The sequence below is a fragment of the Gorilla gorilla genome, chromosome 11 (genome assembly GCF_029281585.2).
Source record: "Gorilla gorilla gorilla isolate KB3781 chromosome 11, NHGRI_mGorGor1-v2.1_pri, whole genome shotgun sequence".
Taxonomy (NCBI): Eukaryota; Metazoa; Chordata; class Mammalia; order Primates; family Hominidae; genus Gorilla; species Gorilla gorilla.
In genome coordinates this window covers 144,147,148-144,160,889 of record NC_073235.2, presented here as the reverse complement: position 1 = coordinate 144,160,889, position 13,742 = coordinate 144,147,148, and the positions used below count along the sequence as shown (strand labels likewise).

The window sequence follows — 13,742 nt, the reverse complement described above, 5'->3', positions numbered from 1 at the left end:
CTCATGACAGCACGCAGAGACTGCAGCCCAGCCCCCCTTCGAAACTTCCCTGTGACTGATTCCTGGGTTCTGCTTGGCCCACCGGAAGAACAGAGCAGGCAGAGGAGAATGCAGGTGGGGAGATGCTGTTTATTTATTTTTAATCAAATGTGTGTGAACAAAGCAGTCGCCCATCTACTTCCCGTTGGAAGGAATGCTGGGCAGTAATAAATTAGAGGACCCCACCCTCCCAGGGCACAGGGGGACTTTGGTTTCTGCTTCTCTAGAGGTACATGGGGAACAAGCGTGGCTTCTGCCAGACTTGTTTAGCTGTGACCTGCAGGGCAGGCCCCTGGGGCTGCCACTTGGTTCACCAGATGGAAGGTCAGCATGGCTGTGCCACGCTTGTCTGAGAGGGTCCTGGCAGTGGGTATGCAGGGTGTATGGCAGGGCCTCTTTTCCAGTGCTTGCTCTAGGCCAGTCCTCGGCAGGGACCCTGCTCTGGGGAGAGAGGCAGGGTGTGCCCAGGCTTTGGTCCGATGCCGAGAGCACTGCTCAGGCCTTGTCTGCGTCTTTGAGCCAGGGGCCTGGGAGCTGTGGCTTGAGCGGCTCTGCGCTCAAGACCCGCACATTTTTCCCAGGGCCCCAGATAGCTGCCGGCACGCACTAGGTCCTGGGTGGGGGGATGAAGCCCCTCCCAGATGTTACATGAGGCCCACCCACACTGCTGGTGCCAGTGGGGATCCAGTGAGACCAAAGCCACTTCCCATCTGTTGAGAGGCCTCAGGACAGAGGTCACCTCTGTGTCCTGCTGTTCTTTGTAGTTGTGTCCAAACCTGGGCAGGTTGAGCGTCATTCCTCCTTCCCCCTGACCATCCCCTCCAGCCCTGAGGAGGGTTGGGGGTCATCCTGCACGATGCTTGGGGCCCTCCCGGCTGAGCTGCTGGCCCCCTGGATCACCTCCATCCACCTGGAGGAGAGGGCGGCCATCAGACCAGTGAGCCATCTTGTGCTCAGACACTGTCCCAAGAACAACCCAGGATACGGGACAAGCAGGACAAAGAAGGGTTAAAAACCTGGGGCCGGGTGTGGTGGCTCATGCCTGTAATCCCAGCACTTTGGGAGGCTGAGGCAGATGGATCACTTGAGGTCAGGAGTTCGAGACCAGCCTGGCCAACATGGTGAAACTCTGTCTCTACTAAAAATACAAAAATTAGCCAGGCGGCGTGGCGCGCATGCCTGTAATCTCAGTTACTCAGGAGGCTGAGGCAGAAGAATCGCTTGAACCCTGGAGGTGCAGGTTATAGTGAGCCAAGATTGTATCACTGCACTCCAGCCTGGGTGACAGAGGGAGACGCCATCTCCAAAAAAAAAAAAGCATTGCTGTTTTTTGGAAATGCTGGAAGCATTGCTCAGCCCTTCCTTTCCAGGGCCCAGAAAACTTGCCTCCACCACCATGAGTAGAAATGGGAGCTGAGGAGACATCGATGTTCCTTGGGACCCCAGTCAGGCCTCGGCAGCTGACCAGGGCTGCCTCCTGCAAAATTACCTTTCAAATGTGTACTTGCTCTCAGCCCGGAAGAAGTAGACGTGGGATTTGAACTGGAGCTTGAAAACATAGTCTTTGTGTATGCCATCGGCCTCCCTGGGGATGCTCACGCTATAGCCCAGCAGCGGGAGGCTGGCCAGTGGGTAGTCATCCTGGAAGACAGCATAGGGACACGGGTTCCAGGGGCTGGGTTGCCACAGGGAATGCCCATTCCTCTGCTACCTGCACAACGGTGGCACGTACAAATGCCCACGGGCCAAGGGAGCCAGTTTCCCTGTTCACACAGCACAGGGTGTGTGGGCAAAAGCATGGGAGGGCAGAACCAAAATACAAAAGGGACACAGGTGAGCAGGGTAAGTGTCTGCTAGCATCACCTGCATTGGGCTCCAGTGAAACTCCAGTACCTGATGAGTTTTGTAGAAGAACAAACAGAAGTTGGTAAAGACGACCCAGAGCTTCTGCCAGCCATGACTGTTTTTGAACTTCCTTAGCAGATATCCTGAAAGCTGGTTCTGTCAATAAAGGAAAAGTGCAGGTGCATTAACCAGCACCCAGGACCCCTTGTGGGAGTGGGTTTGCTCCCCAAGACTAAGCATCTGCATGCTTTCTCCAGCTGAGGCCTTGGTTTTACCTCTGGACTGCTATGAACAGCAGCTTTATCAGTACTTAAGTAAGTCCAACAGAAGCATGTTAAAAACCTAGAGTGACATTCCAGGCACCAAGTAAAGTGAGTTCCCTTTCCCTGTGCATAATAAAGTCAGTGTTCAGTAACCAACCATCCACAAACCCATCCAACAGCCAGAAGAGAGAAGATAGATACCTTAAGAGACAGTACATTGAGCCAAGTCTGGAAGGTTCTTTAAAATGATGGGTGGGGGAGAGGCAAGTAAAGGCACACACAAGATGCCCCACTGCAGCCCTGTCCCTAAGCACGTGGCATCTGTTCTGCCAGGATTAGGCATGGCTTTGGTGCTGGAGTGGCTGGGCTCATGGGGCTCACATGAGCCTCCCGCCTTCAGGGTGGTATTCAGGGGTTGCACTCTGAGATGGTGGAGCGGGCCTGGCTAGGACCCTGCTCAGATCTCAGGTGTCCTGGACTGGCCATAAGCTGGTGGGCCCAAGTCAGGGACCTGCTGCACCCTGACCTACCCAGGGTCATCAGGGGAGAGGCTCGGGCTCAGCCCCCTCACGGGGGTGCTGGGGTAGCTCCTGAGCCCCTGCCCAGCAGATTGTGGCTGGGGTGAATTATGGGGAGACAGCAAAAAAGACAAGAGCTCTGGGTGGAGTAAGACAGCAGGCTTGGGGAAGGGTGTGGGGGCACTAGGCTGAGGAACCTGGTGACCCACAATGGCAGACCGAGCCCATGCAGTGAGATAGAGCTGACAGCCTTCTATGGCAGGGTGCCTGGGCAGAGCCTCGAGCTCCAAGCCCGAGGTGAAGGGTTTTGGAGGCGCTGGGATGGGGGGCTGCAGGGGATGTGTCTGGGAGGGCTTCTCTCAGCTCCACTACACACCAGCTCCAGGCCCTGAGGACACGCCCCGCCTGCTGGACTTCATCAGACACCAGACCTGAAACACCCTTTTCAAAGAGGGTTTGACTGGATGAGGGGCACTTTCCATACCAACTTCTACCAAGGGGAGAGTAAGAGGCAGTCCTCTGGGGCCAAGCCTGCCTGCTGGTACCCTCCTGAGGTCCCCTCCTCAGCAGCCAAGTGCAGAGACAGCTGGGAACATTTCAGATGCACTGAGGTGGTGCTCATGCGGTCGTACCTCGACAGCTGCACTGTGGTCTGCCCTGGACACGCTGGTGTTCCGGTACCAGCACACGTGCATTGTGGTGTTGGCCCGGTGCTGGCCATGCCCCTCCAGGGAGCTGCGGACACCCCGAGCATCATCTTCTGACTCCTGCTCCAGAGGTACCTCGTTGGGGGATCCTGGGGAGAAGTAAGCAGCGTCTCAGGGGGAACCCCCTGCGGCCTCTGCTTGCCAAATACTTCCACCGCTTGGGTTCCTCTCGGGTGGCCCTGGGGAAATGGGGAGCCCTTGGTGCTAGGCCAGCTGCTGGCTGAGAGCAAAACCACAGGTGCTTCTGCCAGAGCAGCTGATTGACACCTCTTCCCGCCCAGGCATGAGGCGTAGCCTGGAACATTCCTTGTGGAAGGGGATTGTGTGGGAGCTTAGCGGGCCAATGGGGACCAAGGAAAACAGTTTCCAAAAAAAGCCTCCTTAGGTGTAGTGGAGGTCTCCTGGGGGGTTGTGGCCAGCACTCACTGGGGGGATGAGTGCACACAGTGCCGCCTGGCAGTGCGGGGGTCGTGTCACCGCCACTCTTGGCTGCTTGGATTGCGGAGTTCAGGTCCAGCATCCACTTCTCTTTCTCCAGCCGAGTGCTGCGGGGAGAAGGGCAAGGCTCAGTGGCTCTGCTCTCCCTTGTGTAGGGCCCCAGCCCTCAAGGGAGGGCGAGCCGTCAGGGCACCTGCTCTCTCACATTCTGCTTTGTCCTGCTTGGTGAGAGGACTGGGAAACGTGTCCCCTCCAGCGAGAACAGCAGGGAGGAGAGCTGGGAGGGACCTGCATCAGCCTGACCTCCAGGGTGCTGTGACAGGGTTGTGGGGGCCAGGGCAGGGACCCGGTCCTAGAACAGGGGGTCTGCAGGGGTATTTGTTCCTGAAACGATGTTCTCTACATCTGTGATGCTGAAATGCAAGAATTGGCCCTGGTTCACGATTAAGTGAGCATCTCCTGGTGGGAACTGAGTGCCCTGTGCTCTGATGCTGGCCAGGGCGCTGCAGAGTCAGAGCTGAGGCTCCTCACAGAGCACAGTGTGGTGCTGGTGACCATGCAGGGACCCCTGCATCCTGGCCGCCAAATGAGCTCAGTGTCATCCTTCTGTTGATCTTATCTGGGGAGGAGGGAGCTGTTTCCACTTGATTCTGTGCCATGTGTGAGTCTGGGCTGCCTCATGTGAGTCTATACCACAATGGGACTGGGAGGCAGTGTTTGGCTGGGCTGGGTGTAAGCTGCCCTGTTGGGGCTTTGACCACTAGCTGCTGGCACTTCTTGACGTGAGGGTTGGGGAAGCGCCTGCGCCCTGGGAGACCACAGGAGCCTGCCCACTCACCCATCCTGTCTTTGGAGGCACTGTGAACCGGAGGGCAGAGGGAGTGGCTCCACAGCACTGGGGCCTGCCACTTGTGGGGTGTTGTCAGGTTGGCAAGCAGCCCTGCCCCTGACAAGGGCGAGGCTGCTCCTTTGGTTGTGTGACTTGGAAGCAGAGCTCAGTCAAAGGGGGCACAACCCTCTGAGGCTACATGGCCCCTCACAGCTCAGAGGACTCAGAGGCTCATGGCGAGGAAGTCCCCACCCCTCCATCCAGGGCTGCTCAGGATGGAGACATGGAAGACCCTTACCTGGCTGCCACCACGATTGTTTTCTGAGCCGCGTAGATGGTGAAACAGTGTGGAACAGACCACTCGTTATCACTTTCTTCCACCTGTGGGTGGGAGAAACGGTCCAAGTTTTGTGGCCAAGAAGGAACTGACAGCCTAAGCCTGAGCAGGACACAAGGTGACTGCTGGCAATGCTAGGTGGGGCTTGGAAGCCCAGTGCTGTCCAAGTGCACACAGACTCTACAAGAGGCCAAGGAGGACACTGGTATCCCTGCGCCATGGCAGCTGCACCCCAGGGGGTGAGCCATGGGCCAGAGGGCACCCAAATACTCACCGGGGGGTCCAGCACTATTAGCTGAAAATCAAGCAAAGGAAAAAATGTTGAGCATTTTGATTATCCAAAAGGGAGTTGGACAATTCATTTATGAACCAAAGACCAAAACCTAACAGAGCTAGATTCAAAGAAAACCCACTGTGGATTAATTTTAATTTTAAGTAGTTAGATGAAATAATTCCAAAATAAAATATTACCAAATCTAATCTAAAAGCATGTAACAAGGAATTGTCCCATGATCAAGTAAGGTTGTTTGGGGAATGCAAGGATCGTTTGGCATTAGAAAGCTGATTGATAACATTCATCCTATCAGAAGTCAAAGAGAAAAAGGGAAATTAATTCTCTACATGCTGAAAATGCCTTTGCCAAAATCCAAGGTGTTATTTCTGATAATACCTCTTAGAAACAGAAGGAAACTGTGTTAACATGATAAAGATGATCTTTTCAAGCCAAGAGCCATCATCCTTCCCTTAACAGTCAGGAACGAGGGCCAGTTCTCTGTCCCCAGGACCAGCCAGTTACCAACAACTCCACAGAATGGACAGCTTCCCTGTGCAGAGCCTGATACACCAACCAAGCCTCTCACTGGACATCAAAAATCTGAATCAACATAAGCAAGGGCAGGCAAAACATTGTCCAGATGTTAGTCTTCCCGTAAGTTAACACAAAAATTTAATGCAATTTCAACTGAAATCTCCATGGTGTTTTTGGAAGGAATTTGTCCAATGACTTAGAAGATTACTTGGAAGAATTAAATGCTTGAGAATAGCAAAGAACCTTTTTTAAAAGGAGGCAGAATAAGGGATGGAATGTGTTCACCAAACAGTGACTATCTCATATGACACCACTAATGAGAGAGGGTGGACTGATGCTGGACAGACAGGAATGGAGCAGAATGCCCAGAAAGAACTCGAGTGCAAAGACAAAGGCTTCCATTTGATAAAGTCTGAGATCAGTGAGAAAATGAAGGATTCAACAAATAATGGGGAGAAATGTTACATCTCAATCTAATATCTATCAAAACAAATTCTAGGCCAGGCACGGTGGCTCACACCTGTAATCCCAGCACTTTGGGAGGCAGAGGCGGGAAGATCACAAGGTCAGGAGATCGAGACCATCCTGGCTAACACAGTGAAACCCCGTCTCTACTAAAAATACAAAAAATTAGCCACCTGTAGTCCCAGCTACTTGGGAGGCTGAGGCAGGAGAATGGTGTGAACCCGGGAGGCGGAGTTTGCAGTGAGCCAAGATCGTGCCTGGGCACTCCAGCCTGGGAGACAGAGCAAGACTCCATCTCAAAAAAACAAACAAACAAAAAAACAAAACAAAACAAAAAAAACCCCAAAAAAGTAATAAACAAATTCTAGGGAGATTAATTAAATGAGAAAACTGAAACCATTAAAAGGTGCCATTAAAAGGTGTATGGGAACTTCCTGAGCCCATACAAAGGATAGAAACCCTCAAGGAAAAGACAGCCAGAGCTGACCCTGATAGGCCCTGATTTTTCAACTTTATGATGGTGTGAAAGTGATAAGCATTCAGTAGAAACTGAACTTCAAGTGCCCATACAACCATTCTGTTTTTCACTTCCAGTTTGGTATTCAATAAATTATGTGAGATATTCAACACTTTGTTATAAAATAGGCTTCATATTAGATGATTTTGCCCAACTGTAAGCTAATGTATGTTCTGAGCACATTTAGAGTAGGCTAGGCTGGCTCACGCCTGTAATCCCAGCACTTTGGGAGGCCGAGGCGGGCGGATCATGAGGTCAGGAGATCGAGACCATCCTGCCTAACACGGTGAAACCCCGTCTCTACTAAAAAATACAAAAAATTAGCCAGGCATGGTGGCGGGCGTCTGTAGTCCCAGCTACTCAGGAGGCTGAGGTAGGAGAATGGCGTGAACCCAGGAGGTGGAGCTTGTAGTGAGCCAAGATGGCACCACTGCACTCCAGCCTGGGCGACAGAGCGAGATTCCATCTCAAAAAAAAAAAAAAAAATAGAGTAGACTAGGCTAAGCTATGACATCAGAGAGGTTAAGTGTATTAAATGCATTTTCTTTTCTTTCTTTCTTTTTTTTTTTTGAGAGGGAGTCTTGCTCTGTCACCCAGGCTGGAGTGCAGTGGTGTGATCTCGGCTCACTGCAACCTCCGCCTCCCAGGTTCAAGTGATTCTTGTGCTTAGCCTCCTGAGTAGTTGGGACTACAGGTGCCCACCACCACGCCTGGCTAATTTTTGTATTTTTAGTAGAGACAGGGTTTCACCCTGTTGGCCAGGCTGGTCTTAAACTCCTGACCTTAGGTGATTCACCCACCTCAGCCTCCCAAAGTGCTGGGATTACAGACGTGAGCCACCGTGCCCTGTTAAATGCATTTTTGACTATGCTATTTTCCTCTTACAATGGGTTTATCAGGACATAGCCCCATCATAAGTTGAGGAGTGTCTGTTTCAATTCACACCTTCAACAAGCATTTGCTGGGTTCCCTATATGTGCCAGATGCCATTCTAGAGTAAGAGAAACAGAACCCATGAAGATGGAGTTTAAATTCTACAAGGTAAAACTAAATTGTAGGCAAAGTAAAAAGCAGTTACTGAGAAAATAATTTGTGACTTAATAGTGTTGGTGAGCATTTTTATCACATAAACATTTCACTAATGTGTACAAAAAACTCACAGACCAATGGAGACCAGAGTGACCAGCACGCTGAGTGATTCCTGAGAGGAAAAGCATGGAATGCCAGGACACAGGGACCAGGCTGGCCTCACCGACAGTCCACAGGGATGCAAAGTGAAACGATGGGGCTGCTTACCTTACCCACTTGGGAAGAGTAAGAGAGACAGGTGCCTAGCACTTTCCATGGTGGAGGGAAAGATGCATGTTTAGACCTAGCTCCTGCAGGTGGGAAGGTCAGCTGGCGCAGGTGCTCCAACAGCAATTTAGCAGGAGTGCCCAAGGCCGTAAACACCTTTGCTCAGACAAATCTACATTTTGGAATTGATCTGAAGGACATAATTAAGGATGTGCAGAAAGACAGAGACCCAACAATGTTACAGTCCTCAACAACCAGCCACAGCCAAGCGTCCAGTGACAGGTGACTAGTTAAGTGAACTGGGGCTGCCATGAAAGGAAAGGAAAACCAGTGTCCTGATAAAACAGCCCGTGGGTGATGGCAACCGTGCAGCAGATGCCTGCAGCCATCACTGCTGAGTGGGTACAATGATGATAGAGTTATTTTTCTTGTTTCTTTTTTCTGTGGGTTTTTTTTTTTTTTTTTTTTTTTGAGACGAGGTCTCACTCTGTCACTGGGGCTGGAGTGCAGTGGTACAATCACGGCTCACTACAGCCTTGACCTCCTGGGCTTAAGTGATTCTCCCACCTCAGCCTCCCAAGTAGCTGGGACTACAGGCACACACCACTTTTGCTCAGCTAATTTAAAAAAAAAAAAAAAAAAAGATTTTTGGAGATTTGGCTTCGCCATGTTCCCCAGGCAGGTCTCAAACTCTCAGCTTCAAGCGATCCTACCATCTTGACCTCCTAAAGTGCTGGCATTACAGGCGTGAGCCACAGTGCCTGGCCAGTGATGAGTGATTTCTATCTTATACTTTCAATTATTTTTTTCTATAATAAAGGTGTAATTTTTAAAAGTATACTTTAAAACAAATGGGGTCTGCTTCCAGTGGTGGCAGATGAGCTAATTCAAACTGACCTCTTCTTGCTAAGGGCCTGAAAAGTGGAATTAAATTTTACAAACACCTGCCTGAGGGTTTTGGTGCTCATTGTCAGGAGGAGGCAGTGCAGAGGGACAAGACCCTTGAAGAAAGAACAGGGAAAGAGGACCCCAGGGAGGGAGGACCCCACTGGGGAAGGAAGGACTCCAGGGAGGGAGGAACCCAGGGAGAGAGGATCTCAGGGAAGGAGGACCCTACTGGGGGAGGGCCCTGGGGGAGGAAGACCATGGGGAGGGAAAATCCCAGGGAGGGAGGACCACAGGGAGCAAAGGAGGACCCCAGGAAGGGAAGATCCTAGGGAAGGAGGACCCCAGGGAGGGAGATCCCAGGAAGGGAAGATCACAGGGAGTGAGGGAGGACCTCAGGGAGGGAGGACTCCAGGGAGGGAATATCCCAGGGAGAGAGGACTACAGGGAGCAAGGGAGGACCCCAGGAAGGGAAGATCCTAGGGAATGAGGACCCCAGGGAGGGAAGATCCCAGGAAGGGGAGATCACAGGGAGTGAGGGAGGACCTCAGGGAGGGAGGGAGAAGCCGATGGAGGGAAGATCCCAGGGAGGAAGGGAGGACTCTAGGGAGGGAAGATCCTAGGAAAGGAGGATCCCAGGGAGGGAGGACCACAGGGAGGGAAGATGCCAGAGAGGGAGGGAAGATCCTAGGAAGGGAAGATCCCAGGGAATGAGGGAAGATCCCAGGAAGGGAAGATCCCAGGGAGGGAGGGAGGACTCTAGGGAGGGAATATCCTAGGAAAGGAGGATCCCAGGGAGGGAGGACTACAGGGAGGAAAGATACCAGAGAGGGAAGACCACAGGGAGTGAGGAAGGACCTTGGGGAGGGAGGGAGGACCCCAGGGAGGGAAGATTACAAGAAGGGAGGATCTCAAGGAGAGAAGATCACTGACAGGGAGGATCACAAGGAGGGAGGGAGGACCACTGTAGCACTGTAGTCAAGGCAAATAAGCCAAGAGGGATAGGGCAGAGCTGGGGATTAGAGCCCCTGTCCTTGGCGCCCTGGTCAGGAGGCCTGGCAGGCCCATGGGGAGAGACAGTCACTGTGACGTGGTGTCCTGGACGAATGGCACATCCTTATGGCAAGTCCTGGACTTGGCTACCTATCTGTACCGTTCTAGGCCTAGTGCAGGGACACGCTCAGGGCAAGTGGACATAGCCTCTAGAGCTGCATGAAAGTCTCCCCACGACCTGAGAACAGGATTTCTATTGAACACAAAAAGCACTAACCACAAAGGACAACGTTGATGAACTGGATCATGCTAAAATGAGGAATTTCTGTTCCCATCCCAGGCATGTGCCTACATGGGACAGAGGGCTGGCATGGATGTCACACAGGTGGCACAGCCTGAGGAAGATGCCGCTGCAGAGGCTGACTCTAAGCTTGCGGGGAGCAGGCCTTGTCCTGCCAGGTGCTGACAGAGACCACAGGCTGAGTCCAGGTTTCCCTAGAAGGGAACCATGGACTAGAGACAGGGCAGTTTGAGCATCAATAACAACAATGACCATGAGGGTCAGAAACAACCAACAAGAAATGCCCAGCAGGTGCTGCTCCCAGTGCGGCCAAATACTCAGCAGGTGCTGCTCTCAGTGTTGCTGGGTAAGGATTCGCCTCTGCAGGAGAGAGGTAGGTGGGGCCCAGCCCAGCACCACGTGGAAATCCCAGGCAGGGTGCAAGACCACTCACCAGCATGCCTCGGAGGGGAAGGAGGCCCCGGATCTGGAAGTGGCTGGTCCCTGCAACTCCTTTGCTTGTGTACAGCAACATATCTGAGAACTGAGAAGCAGCAAGCTTTACATCCATGAACTTCACAAACAAGTGTCTTAATAGTCAGACCAACTTAGACTCTGGCTGCTCATCATGTGGACATCAGATCTATGCAGCTTGCTGGAGATTTTTGGCAGAAAGGGGACTTTTATTCATTCATTTGGTCGTTTTTGACCAGAGGCAGGAAAGGGCCACAGGAACCAGTGCATCTGCTGGGTCAGCTCCCAGCTAGCTTGGCTGAGAAGCTGGAGGCAGTAAGGAATTCTGGCTGGTGCTGATTCAGTTACCTCCTCATCCACATGTTTCAGGCTGGAACCCACTAACTGGTAGGAACAAGGACATGCTGGGAGGGGCTTCTGAGCCAACAGTGAAACTGCCCCGACTGGCCACTGGGCCATCAGTAGCACCTTCTCGCAGCCACATGTATGTGGACTTTACAATCTTTTGGCTTCTGTTTGTCCCATAGTCAGGTGCTCAGAACCTGGAATGAAGAAGGAGGCTGGCCCTGGGGTGGGTGGGGAAGCTGTTTTCTGCTTCTTCCCACTCTGACCCTCCCCTGGCCCTGTCTGACTCCAACGCTACCCACCTGGACCAAAGCTTCCAAGTGCTAAACTACCCAGAGGCCAATGGGCTGCCGCTGCAGGCGATGTCCCTAACAGAACTGCTGCCCATCCCCCTCGGGGGGAAGCACAGCTTGAGTGGGGAGAGAACCTACCAGAAAGAACATCCTCTGCTGCAGGCCCTTCTTGGTGAGCTTGTGAAGGCAGCCCTCACGGATGAACTCCTGAAAGACAGAGACAGAGTCCCCTTTCAGCGGGCTGAGGGCAGCTGGCGGATGCACTAGCCGGGCTGAGGGTCAGGAATAGCCTTGTGGCCGCTTGTGCTCCTCTGGCTCCTCCCAGTGAGGGTCCTCTAGTGGGGCCTCCCAATGGGGCTCCTCTACCCTCAGCAGTGCCCTTGGTCACCAGGTCCTGTCTTGGTGCCAACAAATTCAGTCCTCAAACCATCTACTGAGCACCTGCTCTGGGCTAGGAGCCCTGGAGCCCTGACACAACCAAGAGGTAGAGCCCGGAGTATTGTTCTTGCTGAGGAGAAGCTTCTGGAAGGTTCAGCCACAAAGATGTCATCTGAGATCAGCTTTGAAAAAATTGGACAGGAGCAGGTTCGAGAATGGGAGGAGGAAAGGAGGGTTCTCCTAGGTATTCAAATTAGCACCACCCCGCCCCACCACAGGGCATTAGATAAGAAAAAAGAATCCTGCCAGTATCAGACACCTGTGCAGATAGGGTAAGCGAGAGTCCTGGGAGCCCCTCAGATTCCTAACCTGGACTGCTCTGGAGCCCTTCCACCATCTGTTCCTTTCAGACAAACAGGAGGAGCAGCAGGTGTCCGGAGAATGTGCTGGGGCCTGCTAGTGTGAGCAGTCCCAACATACTGCGTGAAGGCAGAAGGAGGAGCACACTACACAGATAATCCTCACAGAAACGCAGGATGAAAAACCAGCCCAAACAGAAACGTCCACCCCACACAATGAAGAAGGTGGTCATATGGATGCATTTGCGTTAACTGGATGGGGCCGGTAACTAAGCTTGTGGCTCTCACTCCACATCTGCCTCCTAGCCCTACTCTGAGAGGCCGCAGGGGCATGACAGGGAGCCCTGGAGACCGCACGCTGAGGTCCCTGTGAGCTGCTGGCAATTGCTTGGCCCTGGGAGTGGCCGTTCCTTCCAGCCACAGGCAGCAGCATCACCCTCAGAGACCCCAGCACTGGCTAAGCAGCAGCCCCCTCTCCAGAGCTCCCTCACAGGATGTGCGTCCCAGACCCACGGGGCGCCTTCTCCACCATGCACTGGCCCCGCTGCCAGCTGTGAGGCTCAGCACCGTGGGCCTTTGACCAAGCTGTCAAATTTGTTCCCCAGCCCTAGGGTAGTACCTGTGGCTCACAGTTCTGCCACCTCCCTGACACTTCACAGTTCTTTTTACCCTTTGGCACCTCATCAACTTTATACCTGGTTAACAATCCTTGCTATTACATCCTCTGCTCAAATAACTGGCATGGTTTCTGTCTGTTGACTGACACACATATTTAACTCAGGAAGACAAGAAATTCTGGGCTATCCAGACATGACTTTAGAGATTTTGACTAATAATGACAAATTATTATTTGAATTTGCACAGCATCTACTTCATGCAAGGCCCAGGGCTGAGCAGCTGACATAGATTCCCTGTTCATCCTCAAGACCTCCTGCCTCAGAGAGGGGGCGCAGCCTGCCCAGGCCACATGGGAAGTGTGGAGAGCCTGAGTTTGATGCATGGCTCAAGAGCCTATACCTTTGCCTACGTAGCCACTCTCAATTGTCTTTTCATTGACAGTTCCCTGGGCCACCATCTATAAGACCCAGTGACAGTCCCCTGGGCCACCATCTATAAGACCCTGCACAGAGGTTACTAGGAGAAATAACAGTATGTAACATGAGCCCTACTTCCAGGAGTTCCCAGCCAGCAGCAACAGCTCAAAGCTATGCAGCCAAGGAGAGAAATGAAAGAGTGGTTGTCCTAGCACCCGATCAAAGCCCAGGCTCCCGAAGTGGGGAAGGTTTCCTGTATATTACAGGCTAATTCATTTCTCCAAGCTTGCAGTTCCACATTTTCAATACCTTCTTCTAACAAGGCTAACACAGAACATGATTCATACACATGCTTCAATGAACATGTGTGTGCAGAGACAGGAAACATCTCCATGTAATTTTTAAAACAATTTTTTATGTTGAGAGTATTGAGTTCAAAGCAAAAAGCACTAGTGACAGAAAGTAACTGGCCCAATGGACATATAGACCATGGGATAGAATCAAGAGTCCAGAAATAAATCCATATGTTTACAGTCCATTTATTTTTTTGTTTTTGTTTTCGCTGTTGCCTAGGCTGGAGTGCAGTGGTACGATCACGGCTCACTCTAGCCTTGACCTCCTGGGCTCAAGTGATCCACT

At 52.2% G+C, this 13,742-nt stretch overlaps 1 protein-coding gene across 5 annotated transcripts in view; it reads right to left on the bottom strand.

Moving 5' to 3' along the window:
• Window positions 1-115: 115 nt before the first annotated feature.
• FARP2 (FERM, ARH/RhoGEF and pleckstrin domain protein 2) overlaps window positions 116-13,742 on the bottom strand; it is a 139,931-nt gene continuing 126,304 nt past the window's right edge. For 4 of the 5 annotated variants that reach the window (XM_004033463.4, XM_063695435.1, XM_055380008.2 and 1 more), the window contains exons 20-27: window positions 11,471-11,539; window positions 10,675-10,764; window positions 4,938-5,020; window positions 3,799-3,917; window positions 3,298-3,461; window positions 1,933-2,040; window positions 1,529-1,680; window positions 116-949 (exon numbers count right to left, since the gene is read on the bottom strand). In XM_004033463.4, the coding sequence (XP_004033511.2) occupies window positions 832-949; window positions 1,529-1,680; window positions 1,933-2,040; window positions 3,298-3,461; window positions 3,799-3,917; window positions 4,938-5,020; window positions 10,675-10,764; window positions 11,471-11,539 (903 nt within the window). In that variant the 3' untranslated portion in view covers window positions 116-831. Of the gene's footprint in view, window positions 950-1,528; window positions 1,681-1,932; window positions 2,041-3,297; window positions 3,462-3,798; window positions 3,918-4,937; window positions 5,272-10,674; window positions 10,765-11,470; window positions 11,540-13,742 lie in introns of those variants that run through there. The other variant, XR_008677573.2, reaches the window with a different exon arrangement.